The sequence below is a fragment of the Sapajus apella genome, unplaced genomic scaffold (genome assembly GCF_009761245.1).
Source record: "Sapajus apella isolate SASKATOON/1434 unplaced genomic scaffold, GSC_monkey_1.0 scaffold26, whole genome shotgun sequence".
Lineage (NCBI taxonomy): Eukaryota > Metazoa > Chordata > Mammalia > Primates > Cebidae > Sapajus > Sapajus apella.
In genome coordinates, this window is record NW_022436966.1 from 265,184 (window position 1) to 288,655 (window position 23,472).

General features: G+C 39.7%; 1 protein-coding gene across 4 annotated transcripts in view; it reads right to left on the reverse strand.

Annotated features, from left to right (window-relative positions):
• Positions 1-23,472, reverse strand: part of ALMS1 (ALMS1 centrosome and basal body associated protein) — a 212,740-nt gene that overhangs the window by 174,483 nt on the left and 14,785 nt on the right. For all 4 annotated transcript variants that reach the window (XM_032291715.1, XM_032291716.1, XM_032291714.1 and 1 more), the window contains exon 2: positions 6,547-6,663. In XM_032291715.1, the coding sequence (XP_032147606.1) occupies positions 6,547-6,663 (117 nt within the window). The remainder of the gene's footprint in view (positions 1-6,546; positions 6,664-23,472) is intronic.

Genomic DNA, 23,472 nt, shown 5'->3' on the forward strand with positions numbered 1-23,472 from the left:
GCTTTGCTGAGCTGCTGTGGGCTCCGCCCAGCTGCCGAGTGAACTTCCTTGCAGTCCTGTTTATATGGGTGTAGTTAGAACTGCTTTGGCGATGGTGGACCCCCTCTGTTAAGGCGGAGTCTCTGTGCTGTGGCGGGTTGCCTTGGCAACGGCGGGCTGCCTCAGTAATGGCGCGCTGCCTCAGCATTGGCCGACTACCTCCATTGTGGCGGGCTGCCTCCCTAATGGCGGACACCCCCTCCCCCACAGAGCTGGACCGTCCCGGGTTCAGCTGCGCTTGCTGTGAAAGTCTCAGTCCAGAGTTTCTGGTTGCTGCTCTTTTGTGGGGGTGGGACCAGCTGAGCCTGATCACCTGGCTCCCTGCCTCAGAGCCTTTTTTAAGTTTGTGTTCCAGTCGCCTGTTGAAGAGGTGCCGGGGTCTGTTTGTTTTCCCCTGCGGCCACTCACTGAGCTGGCTTAAACAGCAGCACTGAGGTTTGTGGCGCTTTTTTTTTTTTTTTTTTTTTTTGCCCTGGAATCTACTGTCCTGGTTCCCTGCTCAGTCCCCTTTTTAAACAGACGAATGGTCGACTTCCCGTGGCTCCAATCGCCAGCCAAAAGGGCACCCGGACCGGTGTAGTTTGTACGGAGAACCGCTGCTCCGGAGCGCCGACAAAGCAGCCACGCGGGGCAAAGCAGTGGCGCCGGCCGGCACAGCTGCGCTGGTCGAAACAGCCGCGCTGGTGACCTATGGAACTCCTCCACCTGGGAATTTCCTAGTCTGTGGGCAATAAAAATGCAGCGTCCACTCACCCTCTGCGCTTTCACTGGGAGCTGCAATCCTGAGCTGTTCCTAAACGGCCATCTTGGATCGAGACGCTGCTAGCATATTCTTTAACATTTTCACACAATCATAACTAAGATTAATCAGTATTTTAGAATGCCCTCATTTTCTTGTTTCACAATATTGTTCTATATTTATTTTATATGCGCAAATTCAATTTTCTTTAAAAATTTAAAAGATTTCATCCGTGAATCCATTAGGTCCAAAAACCTTTTTGATAGCTGGTACTATCATAACTTTCTCAATTTCCTCCTTAGTCATCCTAGTCCACCTCTATAAAATACTGATAGATTTGTATAAAGTCTATTTCATTAGGATGCATCGTAGGATGCACAGGACAGTCCCCCACAATTAAGAATTTTTCAGCCCAAATGTCAATAGTACCAAGGTGGAAAAACCCTGGTCTAGAAGAAAACACAGAAGAAAACTCTCAGTGACATAGGATTAGGCCATCATTTCTCAGATAGAACACAAGAAGTACAAACCACAAAAGGAAAAAAAGAATCAATAAACCAGTTTCATCAAAATTAAAACTTCCGTCTTTCAAATATAGGAGAATACAAAGGCACACCACAGACTGTCTTTGCAAAATAAGTAACTGATAAAGGAATTGCAGCTAGAACTATAAAGAACTCTCAAAGCTCAAAAAATGAAACAAACCAGCCATAGAAAATCAGGAAGAGATTTTAACAGATCTTTCACTGATGAAGAAACATGGAAGGCAAATAAGCACACAAACAGGTGATAAATATCATTAGTCATTAGGGCAATGCATATTAAAATTACAGTGAGACACCATAATACATCTTCTAGAGTGTCTAAAATAAAAAATAAAAAAAATAAAAAAAACTGACGATAGGTGCCAAGAATTCAGGGCAACCAGAACTCTCATCCACTACTGGGAATACAAAATGGTATAGACACTTGAAAAACAGTTTGGCACTTTCCTATAAAGTTAAACATATAATTACGTTATCACTCGACAAACACATTCTTAGGGTTTGGTTTTTGTTTTCTTTCGAGACAGAGTCTTGTTCTGTCACCCAGACTGGAGTGCAGTGGTGTGATTTCAACTCACTGCAACCTCTGCCCACTGGGTTCAAGCAATTCTTCTGTCTCAGCTCCCCAAGTAGCTGGGATTACAGGAATGTGCCACTACACCCGACTAATTTTTAGTAGAGACGGGTTATCTACTAAACCATATTGGCCAGGCCGGTCTTGAACTGCTGACCTCAAGTGATCCGCCCAACTCAGCCTCCCAAAGTGCTGGGATTACAGGCATGAGCCACCATGTCTGGTCATTCCTAGGTATTTCCCAAGAAAAATGAAGCTGTGTATCTACTGAACCTATACACAAATAGAATACTACTCAGCAATAAAAATTAAAGTGGACAAATTATTGATACATGCAGCAACATGGATGAATCTCAAAAGCGTAAGCCAAATGAAAGAAGCCAGATTCAAAAGATTCACTGTATTATTCTGAAAAGGTAAAACTAAAGAGAAAGAAATTAGATCAGTAGTTGCCAGAGACTAGTAGTGGGCTAAATTACTGACTACAAAGCGGCACACAGGAACTTTTTGGGGGTAATGACAATGTTGTCTATCTCAAATGTGATGGAGGCTACATGACTGTATATGTATGTCAAAGCTCACTTGACAAACTGAACACCTAAAAGAGTAAATTTTGATATATTTAACTTATACCCCAATAAACCTAACTTTTAAAAAATGAGGATAAGATATCAGGAAATAGAAACCAAAAATGTATAGACCACTCTTGAAAATTTCACTGTAGCCAGGCGTGGTGGCTTGCACCTGTAACCCCAGCACTTTGGGAGGCCGATGCGGGTGAATCACAAGGTCAGGAGTTCAAGACCAGCCTGATTAACATAGCAAAGCCCTGTATCTACTAAAAATACAAAAATTAGCCAAGCGTTGTGGCATACACCTATAATCCCAGCTGCTCAGGAGGGTGAGGCAGGAGAATCGCTTGAAACCAGGAGGTGGAGGTTGCAGAGAGTCAAGATCGTGCCACTGCACTCCAGCCTGGGAGACAAAGCGAGACTTTGTCTCAAAAAAAAAAAAATTCACTGTAACAGGGAGCAGAATATTGAATGAAGCAGTAGCTGGAAGGGAAGACAAGATGAGACATTTATAGTGAAGTAGCTGGTGATGACAAGGTCTAGACTGTGATCATGGGATGAGTAACTACATACAGGTAGGAGCAGACTGGAAGGAGACGTGGAAGTAAAGATTGCTGGAGGTTAGATGAAATGTCTGAGAACTTCAGGCATTGAAAGGGTAACGTATGTTGATGTTAAAGAAACTAAAAAAGAGAAGAAGACAATGTAGCAAGAGCTAGTTTTCCATGAATAAAGAAAGGTAATTCAGATGACAATAACAAAGATGAACAATGATAGAATAAAAAGGAGTAAAGAAGGAAGTGAACTAGAAAGTGGCATAATGTTCCAGCTATTCTGAAGAACCCAGGCATAAAGGATGAAATGAAATACTTTAGGATCCATCATGGCTCATATTTTATAAAACAGGAACAAAAGGAAGACATCAATTTTTGGACTTTGCTCTATCAATTTGATACATAAAATTATGTATCAAATTGACCGGGTCATGGAGTGTCCAGATATGTGGTTAAACATTACTTTGGATATGTCTGTGAGGTATGTGGTTTTGTTATTGTTGTTTATTTGAGATAGAGTCTCATTCTATCATTCAGACTGGAGTGCAATGGCGCAATCTCGGCTCACTGCCCTCAGAAAATATTATGTAGAAATATGTCCCTGTATTAGTTTCCTAGAGCTGCTATAACAAAGTGACACAAACTAGGTGGCTTAAAACAACAGACATTTATTCCCTCGCAGTTCTGGAGGCCAGAAGTCTGAAATCAAAGTGTTGGCAGAGTCGTGTTCCCTCTGAAGCCTCTAGGGAAGGATCCTTCTTTGCTACTTCTACCTTCTGTAAGCCCCAGGTGTTCCCTGGATGTGGCAGCATAACTCCAGTTTCCGCCTCCATCTTCACATGGCCATCCTCTCCTCGTAAGTTGTTCTCCTCACATGGTGCTTTCCTCTTTCACAAGGACACCAGGCATATTGGATCAAGAGCACATCCTACTCCAGTGAGATCTTAAATAATTACATCTGTAATCACCTTATTTCCAAATAAGATCACATTCTGAGGTACTGGGGATTAGGACTTCAACATATCATTTGGGAGGGCACAACTCAACCCAAAACAATCCTCTTCCATTTAATGGCCCCAGGTACCGTGCTTTTTATGGTCAGGGAATGTCTTAACTCCTTTCTCTCAATGATAGTGTATCTCACTCCCTCCATATCTTGCATCTAACAGGTAATCACTGCAATTTAAGGAAAATTGAAGGTATCAGAAGAAATCTGATACTCAAGTTATTAATCAACCTTAAATATTTAACCACTATTAGTATGACTACATTTTTCATCCAATAACTCTACAAGAGCTTTTTTCTTATCTGCTCATGATTATTCCAGTTCTTCAAAGTTTATAACTATGTTCTAGAACAGTGGTTCTCAAAGTGTGGTTCAAAGATCCCTGAGGGTCACTGACATCTTTTCAGGGACTGAATGACAGCCTCCTTTCCCTAACTCCTTTTTTATCTATGTGAGGCCAGATTGTCTTCATATACCTCAACCAAAACAATACATCCCAACAAATGAAATGTAGAGCAGATTGAGAATCCAGCTATGATAGATTATGTATCAAATTGACTGGGTCATGGAGTGTCCAGATATGTGGTTAAACATTACTTTGGATATGTCTGTGAGGTATGTGGTTTTGTTGTTGTTGTTTATTTGAGATAGAGTCTCATTCTATCATTCAGACTGGAGTGCAATGGCGCAATCTCGGCTCACTGCAACCTCCGCCTCCCAGGTTCAAGAAATTCTCCTGACTCAGCCTCCCGAGTAGCTGGGATTACAGGTGTGTGCCACCACACCTGGCTAATTTTTTTTTTTTTGTATTTTTAATAAAGACGGAGTTTCACCCTATTAGCCAGGATGGTATCGATTTCCTGACCTCATGATCCATCCACCTCGGCCTCCCAATGTTGTTTTAGTTTTGGTTTTTTTTTTGAGACAGAGTCTCACTCCATCACCCAGGCTGGAGTGCAGTGGCACAATCTTGGCTCACTGCAACCTCCGCCTCCTGGGTTCAAACAGTTCTCTTGCCTCAGCCTCCCAAGTAGCTGAGATTACAGGTGTGCACTACCACGCCCAGCTAATTTTTGTATTTTTAGTGGAGACAAGGTTTCGCCACGTTGGCCAGGCTGGTGTTGAACTCCTGACCTCAGGTAATCCACCCACCTCTGCCTCCCAAAGTGCTGGGACTACAGGTGTTAGCCACTGTTCCCGGCCTGTGAGGTGTGTTTGAATGAGATTAATATTTGAATCTGGAAACTAAGTAAACCAGGTTACTCTCTCCAATGTGGGTAGGCCTAATCCAGTCCCTAAAAGGACTAAATAGAACAAAAGGCTGAGTAAGACAGAATGTGCTCTCTCTGCCTGATTGTCTTCTAGCTGAAGGGTTTTCTACCTTCAGACTCAGATCAAAACTTACACCACTGGCTCTCCTGGTTCTCAAGCCTTTGGACTTGAATTGGAACTATACCATCAGCTCTCCTGGGGCTCCAGCTTGCAGATCCTCGGACTTCTCGGCCTCCATGATTACAAAAGCCAATTTCTTATAATAAATACAGATATATATATATACACACACATAGACAAATGTATATAGATAGATGTATCTATCTCCATCCTATTGGTTCTGTTTCTCTGGAGAACCCTGATAATGCACCAACTGACTTCTAACTAGCCAGAATTTAAACAATCCTATTCTTCGAACTAATTTTTTTTGTTTTAGAAAATAGTCATTTTTTACTTTAAAATATATTATTTATGGCAATATGTAATAGGTTCTTTCAAAACAAATTTTAAAATAAATATTAAATGTTTTAATTTCTTATATCCTAAATATCTATATAGATAATCCACATAAAAAAAAAACTCTTAAGAATACTTTTGAAGAATATAGTCATGAGGCCAGGTACAGTGGCTCACGCCTGTAATCTCAATAGTTGAGGAGGCCGAGGCAAGAGGATCGCTTCAGGCCAGGAATTCGAGACCAGTCCAGTCTCGAGAAACCTCATCTCTATAAAATGTGTTAAAAAATAAAGAGTCCTGAGATCTCCCTTCAAAAAAAGTGAACTGTTCCTCTACATAAAGTTTACAACAATCTATTAGAAAAACAGAACATTTGGCCAGAAGTGGTGGTTCACTCCTATAATCCTAGCACTTTGGAAGTCCAAGGCAAAGGATCATTTGAGGCAAAGCTCAAGACCAGCCCGGGCAGCAAAGCAAGACCCCATCTATAAAAAATTTTTAAAAAATAATTAGGTGGGTGTGATGGCGTTTGTCTGTAGTCCCAGCTACTCAGGAGGCTGAGGCAGGACGATCACTTGATCCCAGAAGTTGGAGGGTGCAGTGAGCTATGATTATGCCACTATACTCCAGCCTGGGTGACAGAGTGAGACCCTGTCTTTAAAAGAAAAGAAAAGAAAAGAAAACAGTATTAATTTATTTCTTTCCATTCTTCAGAGCTAAATCAGAATTTCTTGTGCTGCTTATCAAAAAAAAAAAAAAAAAAAAGTTTGCCAGTTGCAGAAGACATACCTGATCATCCCCAGAACCCTGCTGAGCTGCTGTTTCCACATTAGTATCAGAAATTTGTGTTCTACCATTGCCTTGATATAATAGCTGCTGCCATACATGACAGGTCAATGGAACAATCTGAAAATCAAAAGCAGACTTAAATAGAGTAATAACACAATCGCTATGATTATATAACAAAAATAAACTAATACTTAGACCATACTCCTCAATTTATAAAGCCCTTTCACATATATGACATTTTGATTTCACAACCATTATATAAGCTATTATCCTTACTTAAAAATAAGAAAACAGGGACTTAAGGTTACTCAGTTAAGACCCGGCATACTTTTACATAAACTACAGCAGTTCCTTAACCTCCTTTACCCACAGAGGTAAAAGGAGCAAACAGAAACAAGCAAGTTGTCTATCTGTAAATCTTACTGGTTGAGACAGTTAAGAATCAACCCCAATAATAGGGATTGAAATCAACTCATAGCATAGGAAGTGGGAACAAAAGTCAGGGTCATTTTGTGAAGTAAGGGGTTAGAGTAGGGTTCTCCTGATAAAAGAAGGCAATAAAATCTGTGACCATAGCCCAAGGCTGAAGGAACACAAATGGACAGACTACAGGCAATAAAACAAAAATGACCTGGTCAAGCCACCCACTGGTTCAGGGATTGGTTCTTGAGATTTTTTCCAATATCCCTGAAGAGTAAGAACCCAGAGATTCCAATATAAGATTTCCTTCTGAAGAAGCAGCCATAAGGGACAAAGCAGAAACAACCACAAAAAGAGTAGGCAGAGAAGAATGCACACAAAGAGAAAACAAAATAACCCTCTTACCAAAAATTAGATTAAAAACTATACTTCCAAAAGACTTTAAAATAATATTGCAGATCCTCCAAGAGATAAGGAAAGATATAAGGTGCATGGTGGCTCACACCTGTAATCCCAGCACTTTGGGAGGCCAAGGCAGGAGAATCACCTGAGGTCAGGAGTTTGAGACCAGCCTGGCCAACATGGTGAAAACCCATCTGTACTAAAAATACAAAAATTAGCCGGACGTGGTGGCATGTATCTGTAAAAGGAAAAATTAAAACATTCACAGATAAACAAAAGCTGAGTGAGTTCATTACTACTAGACCTGACCTGGAACAAATGCTAATGGCAGTCCTTCAAGTGGAAACTAAAGGATGCTAGATAGTAACTTGAAGCCATAGGAAAATATAAGTTCTCTGGTAAAGGTAAATATATGGAGAAATATAAAAAGATATTATTTCAATTCTGGTGAGTAACTCCACTTTTAATTCTTTTATAGAATATAAAAGATAAAAGCAAAAAAAAATTAACTATAAATCTAGATGCTATGATTTGAATATGTATCCCCTCTAAAACTCATGTTAAAACTTAATCCCCAATGTGACAGTATTGAGAGGTGGACCCTTTCAGAGGTGACTGGGTCATGAAGGATCTGGCCTCTCATGAATGAATTAATCATGAGAGCAGATCTGAACTGCCCTGGATTGATAGATTAACGGCTTATCATGAGAGCAGACTGGTAGCTTTATAAGAAGAGGAAGAGAGACCTGAGCTAGCATGCTCAACCCCCTCACCATGTGCCTGTACCACCTCAGGATTCTGCAGAGTCCCCACCAGCAAGAAGACCCTCATCAGACCCTCACTCTTGATCTTGGATTTCTCAGCCTCCATAATGTTATAAAATAAATTATCCATTTCAAGTATTCTGTTATGAGCAACAGAAAACAAACTAAGAAAGTATGTTAATGATTAAACAATATATAAACATGTTACTTGTGACACCAGTAAAATGTTGTTAACAGGGTACTAATACTTTGGCCAGGTGCAGTGGCTCATGCCTGAAATTCCAGCACTGTGGGAGGCCAAGGCAGGTGGATCATGTGAAGTCAGGAGTTTGAGACCAGCTTGGCCAACAATGGCAAAACCCATCTCTGCTAAAAAATATAAAAATTAGCCAAGCGTGGTGGCATGTGCCTGTAGTCCCAGTTACTCGGGAGGCTGAAGCAGGAGAATCACTTGAACCCAGGAAGTGGAGGTTGGGGGGCAAAGCTAAAAGGACTAGAGTTTTTATAACCGATTGAAGTGAAGTTGTTACTAGTTTAAACAGGTTGTTATTCTCCTAAGAAGTTTTATGATATTCCCATGGTAACTACAAAGATAACAGCAATAGAATACACACAAAAGAAAAAAAAGAGAATCAAAATATAACCCTATCAAAAAATCAACTAAACACAAAAAAAGCAGAAGGGAAGGAAATTAAAAACAAGCTAGGAAAGGACAAAGAAATTACAAAAAAAAAAAAAAAACCCATAGGATTAAAAAACAGGACCCAGCTATATGCTGTTTAAAAGACACTTACTTTGGAACTAAGACTCACATAGGCTGTAAGTGAGAGGATGCAAAAAGATATGCCATGCAAATGGTAACCAAGAGAGACCAGTAGTGGCTACACTAATATCAGACAAAATACATTTTTAAAGAAAACTGATACCATAGACAAACAAGAACATTATGGGGTCAATGCACAAATAAGATATAACAATTATATATGTGTCAAACATTGGCGCTCCTAAATACTTAAAGCAAACATTGATAAAATTGGAAAAGAGCTCTCAAAAACAATGAGACGTCAAATAACCAACTTTCTATAACAGATAGAACAATGAGGCAGATCAGTAAGGAAGGAAAAGACCTGAACAGCACTATAGGCCAATTGAACCTAACACGTTTATACAGAACACTCCACCCAAAAACAGCATTATTCTCAAGTGCACATGAAACATTCTCCAGGATACACCACATGTTAAGCCACAAAGTATTAGATATCTTTTCTGATCACAACAGAATGAAACTAGAAAACAACTGCAGAAAGAAAAGTGGAAAATCAAGAAATTTGTAGACATTAACAAACTCTTAAAAAGACAATGGGTCAAGGAAGAAATAACAAAGGAAATAAGAAAATACATTAAGACAAAAATGAAAGCACAATATATCAAAGCTTATGGAATGTAGCAAAAGTAGGGAAATGTAGCAAAAGAAGGAAATCTATAGTCATAAATGCCTACATTAAAAAAAAAATTTAAAGTCAACAACCTAACGTTACACCTTGAAGAACTAGAAAAAGAAACTGAACTCAAAATGCTGAGAAGGAAAAAATTTTAAAAAGGTTAGAGCAGAGATAAGGAAAAGAGAATGGAAAAAAAATAGAAAATCAAGCAAAAAATCAATAGTTATTTGAAAAATCAACAAAACTGACAAACCTTTAGCTAGACTAAGAAAAAAATAAGGCCTCAACTAAATTCAGAAATGAAAGAGAGGACGTGACAACCAATGCCATAGAAATAAAAAGGATTATAAGAGAATACTATGAACAACTGTACTCCAACTAATTGGACAGCCTAAAAGGAACAGATAAATTCCTAGAAACACACAGCCTACCAAGACTGAGTAACATGAAAAAATTAGAAAATCTCAACAGACCAGTAACAAGAAAATTGAATCAATAATCCAAAACCTTTCAACAAAGAAAGGCCCATGGCCAAGTGCAGTGGCTCACATCTGTAATCCCAGCACTTTGGGAGGACGAGGCAGGAGAACTGCTTGAGCTCAAGAGTTCAAGACCAGCCTAGGCAATACGGTGAGATCCTGTTTATACTAAAAAATACAAAGAAAACAGCCAGACATGGTGGTGCTCACCTGTGGTCCCAGCTATTTGGGAAGCTGAGGTAGGAGGGCTGCTTGAGCCCAGAGGGCAGAGGTTGCAGTGAGCTGAGACTGCACCACTGCACTCCAGCCTGGGAGACAAAGTGAGACCCTTTAAAAAAAAAAAGAGAAAAAAAAGAAAAGCCCAGGACAAGAAAGCTTCACTGGAGAATTCTACCAAACATTTAAAGAATTAATACCAATCCTCCTGAAACAATCCCAAAACATTGCACAGGAGGGAACACTTTCAAATTATTCTATGAGGCCAGCATTATCCCGATACCAAAGTCAGAAAAAGACACTAGAAGACTATAAATTAATATCCCTGATGAGTACTGATGTAAAAATCCTTAAAAAAATATTAACAATAAGAATTCAGCAGTACATTAAAAGGATTACACACCATAACCAAGTGGAATTCTTGGAATAGAAGGATGGTTCAACATACAAAAATTGATCAATGTAATACACCACATTAACAGAAGGAAGGACAAAAACCACATGATCATCTCAAATGAAACACAAATGACACTTTACAAAATTCAACACCCTTTCATTATTTAAAAAAAAGTCAACAGGCTACAAACAGAAGAAAACTACTTCAACATAATAAAAGCCATATGTCCCACAGCTAATATCATACTCAATGGTGAAAGACTGAAAACTTTTCCTCTAAGATCAGAAACAAGGCAAAGATGCTTGCTCTCCCCCTTCTATTCAACACAGTATTGGAAATCCTACTAGAGCAGTTAGGTAAGAAAAAGAAATATAAATGGAAAGAAAGAAGTAAAATTATCTCTTTTCACAGATGGCGCAATCCAATATACTGAAAACCTCCAAAGACTCCACAAATTGACACTGTTAGAATAAACAGGCCAGGCACAGTAGCTCACGCCTGTAATCCCAGCGCTTTGGGAGGCCAAGGCAGGTGGATCATTTGAGGTCAGGAGTTTAAGACCAGCCTGGCCAACTATAGCAAAACCCATCTCAGCTAAAAATATAAAAAATTAGTCAGGCGGGAATCGATCCAAGATGGCCGTTTAGGAACAGCTCAGGATTGCAGCTCCCAGTGAAAGCGCAGGGGGTGAGTGGACGCCGCATTTTTATTGCCCACAGACTAGGAAATTCCAAGGCGGAGGAGCCCCACGGGTTGCCAGCATGGCTGTTTCGGCCAGCGCGCCTGTGTCCGCCAGCGCAGCTGCTTTGTCAGCACCCCGGCGCAGCGGTTCTCCATACAAAATACACTGGTCTGGGTGCCCTTTTGGCTGGAGATTGGAGCCACAGGAAGTCGCCCATTCATCTGTTTAAAAAGGGGACTGAACAGGGAACCAGGACAGTAGATTCCAGGGCAAAAAAAGTGCCACAAATCTCAGTGCTGCTGTTTAAGCCAGCGCAGTGAGTCGCCGCACGGGAAAACACACAGATCCCGGCGCCTCTTCAACAGGTGGCTGGAACACCAACTTAAAATAAAAAAAAAAAGGCTCTGAGACAGGGAGCCAGGTGATCAGGCTCGGCTGGTCCCACCCACACAAAAGAACAGCAATCAGAAACTCTCTGGATTGAGAGTTTCACAGCAAGCACAGCTGAACCCCGGACGGTCCAGCTCTGTGGGAGAGGGGTGTCCACCATTACCCAGGCAGTCCACCCACTACGGAGGTAGTCAGCCAATGCTGAGGCAGCCCACCATTGCTGAGGCAGCCCACCGTTGCCAAGGCAACGTGCCATTACAGACAGAGTCTGCCAATACAGAGCTGGGCCACCATTGCCGAGGCAGTCCTAACTACACCCATATAAAAAGGACAGCAGGGAAGTTCACTTGGCAGCTGGGCAGAGCCCATAGCAGCTCAGCAAAGCCTCTACAGGCCGACAGTGACTAGGCTGCCTCCTTGCTGGGCAGGGCAGCTCTGAAAGAAAAAAAAAAAGAAGGCATCAGCACAACGGAAATTCATAAATAAAGCCCTAAATCCCTGGGACAGAGCACCTGGGAACAAAAAGTGGTTTATGAGTTCTGCTGCAGCAGACCTAAACGCGCCTGCCCAGCAGCTGTGAACGAACAACGGAGCTCACAGCTCAGCATTTGAGCTCCTATAAAGAACAGACTGTCTCCTCAAGCAGCTCCCTGATCCCTGTATATCCAAAGAGCCACCTGATAAAGGACAGATCAGACTGACACTTGGCGGGTATCCTTCTGGGACAAAGAGAGCAGAAGAAGAAAACTGGTAGCAACCCTTACTGTTCAGCAGCTGCTGTAGGTGATCCCCAGGCAAGCAGGGCCCAGAGTGGACCTCAGCAGACCTACAGCAGAGGGGCCAGACCGTTAGAAGGAAAACCAAGAAACAGAAATAACCTCATCATCAACAAACAGGACGTCCACTCAGAGACCTAATCTGAAAGCCAGCAACTACAAAGACAACAGGTGGATAAATCCATAAACATGGGAAGAAACCAGCGCAAAAAGGATGAAAACACCCGAAACCAGAACACCTCTCCTCCTACAAGGGATCACAACTCCTCACCAGTAAGGGAACAAGGTTGGATGGAGAACAAGTGTGATGAAATAACAGAATCAGACTTCAGAAGGTGGGTAGTAAGAAACTTCTGTGAACTAAAACAACATGTTCTAACCCAATGCAAAGAAACTAAGAACCTTGAAAACAGATTTGACGAAATGCCAATGAGAATGGACAAAATAGAAAGGAATATAAGTGAATTAATGGAGCTGAAAAACACAACACGAGAACTTCACGAAGCATGCACAAGTTTCAACAGCCAAATTGACCGAGCAGAAGAAAGGATACCAAAGGTCGAAGATCAACTCAATGAAATAAAACGGGAAGGCAAGAATAAAGAAAAAAGGGTAAAAAGGAATGAACAAAGTCTCCAAGAAATATGGGACTATGTGAAAAGACATAATCTACGTTTGACTGGTATACCTGAATGCAACAAACAGAATGAATCCAAGCTGGAAAATACTCTTCAGGATATTATCCAGGAAAACTTCCCCAACCTAGCAAGGCAGGCCAATATTCAAGTCCAGGAAATACAGAGACCACCACAAAGATATTCCTCAAGAAGAGAAACCCGAAGGCACTTAATCGTCAGATTCACCAGGGTTGAAAAGAAGGAGAAAATACTAAGGGCAGCCAGAGAGAAAGGTCAGGTTACCCACAAAGGGAAGCCCATCAGACTCACAGCAGATCTCTCAGCAGAAACCCTACAAGTCAGAAAAGTGGGGGCCAATATTCAACATCCTTAAAGAAAAGAACTTTCAACCCAGAATCTCCTATCCAGCCAAACTAAGCTTCATAAGTGAAGGAAAAATAAAATCCTTTGTGAACATGCAAGTACTCAGAGATTTCGTCACCACCAGGCCTGCTTTACAAGAGCGCCTGAAAGACGCTCTACACATATAAAGGAACAACCCCTACCGGCCACTCCAAAACAATGCCAAATGGTAAAGAGCATCAACACAATGAAGAATCTGCATCAACTAATGGGCAAAACAGCCAGCTAGCACCAAAATGGCAGGATCATATTCACACATAACAATATTAACCCTAAATGTAAATGGACTAAATGCCTCAATCAAAATACATAGACTGGCAAATTGGATAAAAAGCCAAAACCCATCGGTGTGCTGTATCCAGGAAACCCATCTCACATGCAAGGATACACAAAGACTCAAAATAAAGGGATGGAGGAAGATTTACCAAGCAAATGGAGAGAAAAAAAAAGCAGGAGTTGCAATTCTCATCTCTGATAAATTAGACGTTAAAGCAACAAAAATCAAAAGAGACAAAGAAGGACACTACATAATGGTAAAAGGATCATGCAACAAGAAGAGCTAACGATCCTAAATATATATGCACCCAATACAGGAGCACCCAGATACATAAGGCAAGTTCTTAATGACTTACAAAGAGACTTAGACTCCCACACAATAATAGTGGGAGACTTTAACACCCCATTGTCAATATTAGACAGATCAACTGGACAGAAAATTAACAAGGATATCCACAACTTGAACTCAGACCTGGACCAAGCAAACCTAATAGACATTTACAGAACTCTCCACCCCAAATCCACAGAATATACATTCTTCTCAGCACCACATCACACCTACTCTAAAATTGACCACATAATTGGGAGTAAATCACTCCTCAGCAAATGCAAAAGAACGGAAATCGTAACAAACAGTCTCTCAGACCACAGTGCAATCAAGTTAGAACTCAGAATTCAAAAACCAACCCAGAACCGCACAGCTTCATGGAAACTGAACAACTTGCTCTTGAATGTTGACTGGATAAACAATGAAATGAAGGCAGAAATAAAGATGTTCTTCGAAACCAACGAGAATGAAGACATAACATAACACAATCTTTGGGACACATTTAAAGCAGTCTCTAGAGGAAAATAGATACCAATAAGTACCCACATGAGAAGCAAGGAGAGATCAAAAATTGACACCCCGATCATCAAAATTGAAAGAGCTAGAGGAGCAAGATCAAAAAAACTCAAAACCTAGCAGAAGACAAGAAATAGCTAAGATCAGAGCAGAAATGAAGGAGATAGGGACACAAAAAAACCTTCAAAAAATCAATAAATCCAGGAGCTGGTTTTTTGAAAAGATCAACAAAATAGACAGACCACTAGCCAGATTAATAAAAAAGAAAAGACAGAATAACCAAATTGATGTAATAAAAAACGATAAAGGGGATATCGCCACAGATTCCACAGATATTCAAACCATCATCAGAGATTATTACAAACAACTCTATGCACATAAACTAGTAAACCTGGAAGAAATGGATACATTCCTGAACACGTGCCTCCTCCCAAGCCTAAACCAGGAAGAAGCTGAAACCCTGAACAGACCCATAACAAGGTCTGAAGTTGAGGCAGCAATTAAGAGCTTACCACCCAAAAAAAGCCCAGGTCCAGACGGGTTCACAGCCGAATTCTACCAGACATACAAAGAGGAGCTGGTACCATTCTTTCTGAGACTATTCCAAACAATACAAAAAGAGGGAATTCTTCCCAAATCATTTTATGAGACCAACATCATCCTGATTCCAAAACCCGGCAGAGACTCAAAAAGAAAAGAAAACTTCAGGCCAATATCCATGATGAACATGAACACAAAAATCTTCAATAAAATACTGGCAAGCCGACTGCAACAGCACATCAAAAAGCTTATCCACCATGATCAAGTAGGCTTCATCCCGGGGATGGAAAGCTGGTTCAACATACACAAGTCTATAAACGTAATTCACCACATAGAACCAAAGACAAAAACCACATGATTATCTCAATTGATGCAGAGAAGGCTTTTGACAAATTTCAACAGTGCTTTATGCTAAAAACCCTTAATAGGCTAGGTATTGACAGAACATATCTGAAAATAATAAAAGCTATTTACAACAAACCAACAGCCAATATCATACTGAATGGGCAAAAACTGGAAGCATTCCCTTTGAAATCTGGCACTAGACAAGGATGCCTCTCTCACCACTCCTATTCAATTTAGTACTGGAAGTTCTAGCCACAGCAATCAGGCAAGAAAAAGAAATAAAGGGTATTCAAATAGGAAAGGAGGAAGTCAAATTGTCTCCATTTGCAGACGACACGATTGTATATCTTGAAGACCCGATCGTCTCAGCCCAAAATCTCCTGAAACTGATAAGCAACTTCAGCAAAGTCTCAGGATACAAAATCAATGTGCAAAAATCACAAGCATTCCTATACACCAATAACAAACAAACAGAGAACCAAATCAAGAACGAACTGCCATTCACGAGTGCTACAGAGAATAAAATACCTAGGAATACAACTAACAAGGAACGTAAAGGACCTCTTCAAGGAGAACTACAAGCCACTGCTCAACGAAATAAGAGAGGACACAAACAGATGGAGAAACATTCCATGTTCATGGTTAGGAAGAATCAATATCGTGAAAATGGCCATACTGCCCAAAGTAATTTACAGGTTCAGCACTATCCCCATCAATCTACCAATGACCTTCTTCACAGAACTTGAAAAAAACACCTTAAACTTAATATGGAACCAAAAGAGAGCCCGCATAGCCAAGTCAATTCTAACCAAAAAGAACAAAGCAGGAGGCATTACACTACCAGACTTCAAACTATACTACAAGGCTACAGTAATCAAAACAGCAAGATACTGGTACCAAAACAGACATACAGACCAATGGAACAGAACAGAGGTCTCAGAGGCAACACAACATATCTACAACACAACATATCTACATCTGATCTTTGACAAACCAGACAAAAACAAGCAATGGGGAAAGGATTCCTTGTTTAATAAATGGTGTTGGGAAAACTGGCTAGCCATGTGCAGAAAGCAGAAACTGGACCCATTCCTGACACCTTACACTAAAATTAACTCCAGATGGATTAAAGACTTAAACATAAGACCTAACGCCATAAAAACCCTAGAAGAAAAATTAGGCAAAACCATTCAGGACATAGGCATAGGCAAGGACATGACCAAAACACCAAAAGCATTGACAACAAAAGCCAAAATAGACAAATGGGACCTAATCAAACTCCACAGCTTCTGCATGGCAAAAGAAACAGTCATTAGAGTGAATCGGCAACCGACAGAATGGGAAAAAATTTTTGTGGTTTACCCATCTGACAAAGGGCTGATATCCAGAATTTACAAAGAACTAAAACAGATTTACAAAAAGAAACTAACAAGCCCATTCAAAAGTGGGCAAAGGATATGAACAGATACTTCACAAAAGAAGACATACATGAGGCCAACAAACATGAAAAAATGCTCATCATCACTGGTCATCAGAGAAATGCAAATCAAAACTATATTGAGATACAATCTCACGCCAGTTAGAATGGCGATTATTAAAAAATCTAGAGACAACAGATGCTGGAGAGCATGTGGAGAAATGGGAACACTTTTACACTGTTGGTGGGAGTGTAAATTAGTTCAACCATTGTGGAAGACAGTGTGGCAATTCCTCAAGGACCTAGAAATAGAAATTCCATTTGACCCAGCAATCCCATTACTGAGTATATATCCAAAGGATTATAAATCGTTCTACTATAAGGACATGTGCACACGAATGTTCATTGCAGCACTGTTTACAATGGCAAAGACCTGGAACCAACCCAAATGCCCATCGATGATAAACTGGACAGGGAAAATGTGGCACATATAAACCATGGAATATTATGTAGCCATCAAAAACGATGAGTTTGTGTCCTTTGTAGGGACATGGATGAACCTGGAAACCATCATTCTCAGCAAACTGACAGAAGAGCAGAAGATCAAACACCGCATGTTCTCACTCACAGGCGGGTGTTGAACAATGAGAACACATGGACACAGGGAGGGGAGCACTACACACTGGGGTCAGTTGGGGGGAAATAGGGGAGGGACGGTGGGCGGTGGGGCGTTGGGGAGAGATAACAACGGGAGAGATGCCAGATATAGGTGATGGGGAGGAAGGCAGCAAATCACACTGCCACGTGTGTACCTATGCAACAATTTTGCATGTTCTTCACATGTACCCCAAAACCTAAAATGCAATAAAATAAATAAATGGAAGAAAAAAAAAAAAAAAAAAAAAGAAGACTAAAGAAAGCCAGAGGTGCAAATGAGAGTCAAAGGGAAGCACTGTGCTGCAACCGTGTAAAAAAAATGTAACTTAGATATGTGGGACAATTTTTTAAAAATCCAGTCACTTAAAAATGTCCTAGAATTTACTTTAAAATATCCATAGAAACAATAAAATACCTATGTCACTCTCAAAAAAATAAAATAAAATAAAATAAAAAATTAGTCAGGCATCGTAGCATGTGCCTATAGTCCTAGCTACCTGCGAGGTTGAGACAGGAGAATCACTTGAACCCAGGAGGTGGACATTGCAGTGAGCCAGGATCAAGCCACTGCATTCCAGCCTGGGTAACATAGTGAGACTATCTCAAAAAGAAAAAATAATAAATAAATCCATTAAAGCTGCAGGATACAAAAATCAATATATGAAAATCAGTTGTACTTAAGTATACAAATAACTACGTATACGAGAAAGAAATCAAGAAAACCATCCCACTTACGGATAGCATCAAAAAACAAATAAAAAGACTAAGAAATAAATGTAACCAAGAAGGCAAAAGATTTGTCTGCTGAAAACTATAAAACTCTTAAGGAAATAAATTGAGGACACAAATAAATAGAAAGATATTCCATGTTCATAGATTAAAATAATATTGTTAAAATGCATGTACTAGCCAAAGCAATACAAAGTCGATGCAATCCTTATGAAAACTCCAATGGCATTTTTCACAAAAAATGGAAAAGAAATTCTAAAATTCACATAGAACCACAAAAGACTCTAAAGAGCCAAAGTAATTCTGTAAGACAAAAACAAAGTTGGAGGAAGCACTCTTTCTGGTTTCAAATTATATTACAAAGTTATAGTAATCCAAACAGTGTAATACTGGCATAAAAAATAGACATGTAAACCAATGGAACAGAATAGAGAGAGAATAATAAACCCAAACATATATGATCCACTAATTTTTGACAAGGGCACCAAGAAGACACAATAGGGAACAAAAGGTCTCTTCAAATAATGGTGCTGAGAAAATTAAATTTCCACATGCAAAAGAATGAAATTGGACCTTTATCTTACACTACCAACAAAAATCAACTCCAAGTTGATCAAATTACACAACATGAAGACTTAAAACCATAAAACTCCTAGAAGAAAATATATGGGAAAAACTCCTTGATATTACTCTTGGCAATGTTTTTTTTGGATATCACAACAAAAGCTCAGGCTACAAAAGCAAAAATAGGTAAATGGAACTAAATCAAGCTAAAGAGTTTCACAGTTAAGAAAACAATCAACAAAATGAAAAGACAGTCTACTACAGATGAAGAGAAAATGCTTGCAAACCATGTAACATCTGATAAGGAGTCAATTTTCACAATATATAAAGAACTCATACAACTCAGTATAAGAAAAATAACCTGATTTTAAAATGGGAAAAGGACCTGAACAAACATTTCTCTAAAACAGAAAAAAAGAAAAGAAAAATGGCCAACCAGCATATGAAAAGATGCTCAACATTACTAATCATCAGGGAAATGCAAATTAAAACCATAATGAAATATCATCTCACACTTGTTAAGATGGTTATTATTTAAAAGACAAAAAGATTCAAGACATAAGTGTTGACAAGGGTGTGGAAAAAAGAGAATCCTTGTACACTGTTGGTGGCAACGTAAACCAGTGCAGCAACTGTAGAAAACAGTATAAAGTTTTCTAGTAATTAAAAATAGAACTACCACCGGGCGCGGTGCCTCATGCCTGTAATGCCAGCACTTTGGGAGGCCAAGACGGGTGGATCACTCGAGGTCAGGAGTTCAAGACCAGCCTGGTCAAACTGGTGAAACCCTGTCTCTACTAAAAATACCAAAATTAACCAGGCAGGGTAGCTACTCAGGAGGCTGAGACACAAGAATTGCTTCAACTCAGGAGGCGGAGGTTACAGTGAGCAGAGAACGCACCACTGCAGTCCAGCCTGGGCGACAGGGCAAGACTCTGTCTTTAAAAAAAAAAAAAAAGTGCCATCCATGTAAGAAAGAAAAAAAAAAGAACTACCGTATGACCTAGCAATTCCATTTGTGGGTAAAAATCTAAAAAAAATGAAACCACCACCTCATAAAGATACCTGCACTCCCCAGTTCACTGCAGCATTATCACAATAGCTACAAACACAACTAAAGTATCCACTGATAAACTGTGAGATATACACACACACATACACTCACACACACACACATGGGAAGGGGAAGGGGAAGGAATATTATTCAGCCTTAAAAAGGAAGGTGATCCTGCCATTTGTCACATGAATGAACCTAGAAGATAGAAAAATACTGCATGATCTCACTTATATATAAAATCTATTTTTTAAAGTCAAGTACAAAGAAGAAGAAGTGAGGGACAGGATGAAACAGGGAGATGTAGGTCAGAGGATTCGAAGTTGCAGATGTAATGAATGCGCAAATTTAGAGATTCAATGTAAAATATAAGTACCACAGTTAATAATATTGTATTATATTTAGGATTCCTGCTAAAAAGATAGTAGATGCTCTTGCCACAAAAAAAAAAAAAAGGCAGTAACTATGTGAGATAATGAATGTTAATTTGTTTGACTATAGCAACCATGTCATTAGGTATATGTATATCAAAACATCATGGTGTATAAATATAGACAATAAAGGAAAAAATAAACTAGAAATCAATGACAGAAAAATAGCTGGAAAATCCCAACATACTTAGAGATTAAACAACATATTTCTAAATAACATGTGGGTCAAAGAAGAACCCTTAAAATAAATTTTAAAATATTTTAACTAAATGAAAATAACACAACTTATCAAAATTTGTGATGCAGTAAAAGCAGAGCTTACTTGGAAATTTATAACACTGAATGTATATGTCAGGGAAAAAAATCTGAAATTGATTATCAAAGCTTCCAACTTAGGAAACATAAAAAAATAATAAATCATATTTAAAGTGAAAAGAAGAAAATAAAAACTAGAGGAGAAATCAATTACACTAAAAATAGCAAATACAAGAGAAAAGTCAGTGAAACCTTAAATGTTGGTTCTTTTGAAAAGATCAATAAAATCAATAAACCTCTAGCCAGGCTAATAAAACAAGATAAAGGATGCAAATTATAAATGTCACAAATGAGGCCATGCAGAGTCACTCACTCCTGTAACCCCAGCACTTTGGGAGGCCAAGGTGAGCTGATCACTTGAGGCCAGGTGTTTGAGACTAACCTGGCCAACATGGCGAAACCCTAAAACTACTAAAAATATAAAAATTAGCCGGGCATGGTGGCACACACCTGTAATCCCACTATTCCAAAGGCTGAGGCACAAGAATCACTTGAACCCAGGAGGCAGAGGTTGCAGTGAGGAAGATCACACCACTGCACTCCAGCCTAGGTGAAACAGCAAGACTCTGTCTCGAAAAAAAGAAAAAAAGAAAGGGAGGCCATCACAAGAGATCCTATGAACATTAAAAGGATAATAAAGGAACACTATAAACAACTCTATGCCCACAAATTTGATAGCCTAGATAAAATGAACAATTTCTTAAAAGAGATAGTATGTCAAATCTGACACAAAAATAGACGAAATGAATAGGCCTATATCTATTAAAGAAATTGATTCGTGAATTAATAGCTTCTAAAATAGAAAGCACCAGACCCAAATAGGTTCACTGATAATGCTACCAAACCCTGAAGGAGGAAACTGTACCAATTCTCTAAAATCTCTCAGAAGACCTAATCAGAGAGAATACTTCCTAATCATTCTATGAAGTCTGTATTACCCTAATACCAAAACCAGACAAACACATTACAAAAAAAGAAAGCTCCTGACCAATAACTCTCATGAACATCAATGTAAAAACTCTCAGCAAAATATTAGCAAATCAAATTTAACAACATACAAAAAGTACTGTACATCATGACGAAGTGGGATTTATCCCACGTACGCAAACTTGGTTCAACATTCAAAAATCAATTAAGGCTGAGGACACTGGCTCACACCTCTAATTCCAGCACTTTGGCAGGCCAAGGTGAGCACATCACTTGAGCTTAGGAGTTCGAGAACAGCCTGGGTAACACAGTGAGACCCCTCGTCTCAAAGAAAAGTACAAAAGTTGGGTGGGTGTGGTGGCACATGCCTGTGGTCCCAGCTACTCGGGAGGCTGAGGTAGGAGGATAGTTTGAGCCCTGGAGTCAGAGGTTGCAATGAGCCAAGATCACACCACTGCACTCAGGTGACAGAGCCAGATCCTGTCTCAAAAAAAAAAAATAAATAAATAAGTTAATGTAATCCATCACATAGACAAGCTACAGAATAAAAATCACATGATCATATAATAGATGCAGAAAACATCTGACAACCCATTCACAATAAAAATTCTCACTGAAGTAGGAATAGAGGGGAATATATTCAATTTGATATGGAGTATCTACAAAAAATCCTACAGCTAGTATCTTACCTAATGAAACTTGAAGCTTTCCCTCTAAGAGATCAAGAACAAGACAAGGATTCCCTCTCTGATATGGTTATCTGTTCCCTCCAAATCTCATGTTGAAATATAATCCCCAGTGTTGGAGGTGGGGTTCTTATGGGAGGTGACTGGATCATGGGGGCAGATCCCTCATGATTGGTTTAACACCATTCCCTTACTGATAAGGAGTTCTCATTCTGAGTTCACACAACACCTTGTTGTTTAATGTTTAAAAGAGTGGCACCTCCTCCCTTGCTCCTGCTCTTGCCATGTGAGACACCTGCCCCCACTTTACCTTCCACCACAATTGCAAGCTCAGCAGGAGTAGATGCTGGCACCGTGGAGGTCTAGTACTCCGCAGAACCACGAGCCAATTAAACCTCTTTTCATTGTAAGTTACCCAGCCTCAGGTATTTCTTTACAGCAACACAATAACATCTTAATACACCCTCTCACTACTGCTTTCCAACAGTGCACTGGAGGTCACAGCTAATGCAGTAAGACAAGAAAAGGAAATAAAAGGTACACAGTTTTGAAAGAAGGAAATAAAACTCTTTGTTTGCAGATGACACAAACAACTATATAGAAAACCAGGCTGGGCACAATGGCTCACACCTGTAGTTCCAGCACTTTAGGATGCCGAGGCGGGTGGATTACAAGGTTAGGAGTTCAGGACCAGCCTGGCCAACATAGTGAAATCCCATCTCTACTAAAAATACAAAAAATTAGTGGAGCATAGTGGTGGGTACCTGTAATCCCAGCTACTTGGGAGGCTGGGGCAGGAGAACAGGGAGGCAGAGGTTGCAGTGAGCTGAGATCATGCCACTGCACTCCAGCCCATGCAACAGTGCAAGACTCCATGTCAAGAAAGAAAGAAAGAAAGAAAAGAAAGAAAGAGAGAGAGAGAGAGAGGGAGAGAGAAAAAGAAGAAAGGAAGGAAGGAAGGAAGGAAATCCAAAAGAACTGAAAAAACTTTCCAGAAACTAGTAAGTAAAAACAGCAAAATTGCAGAATATACGTTAATGTATAAAAGTCAATCACTTCCTATATACCACCAGTGAACAAGTGGAATTAGAAGTTAAAAGTATAGTATCATTTACATTAACAACTCAAGAAAT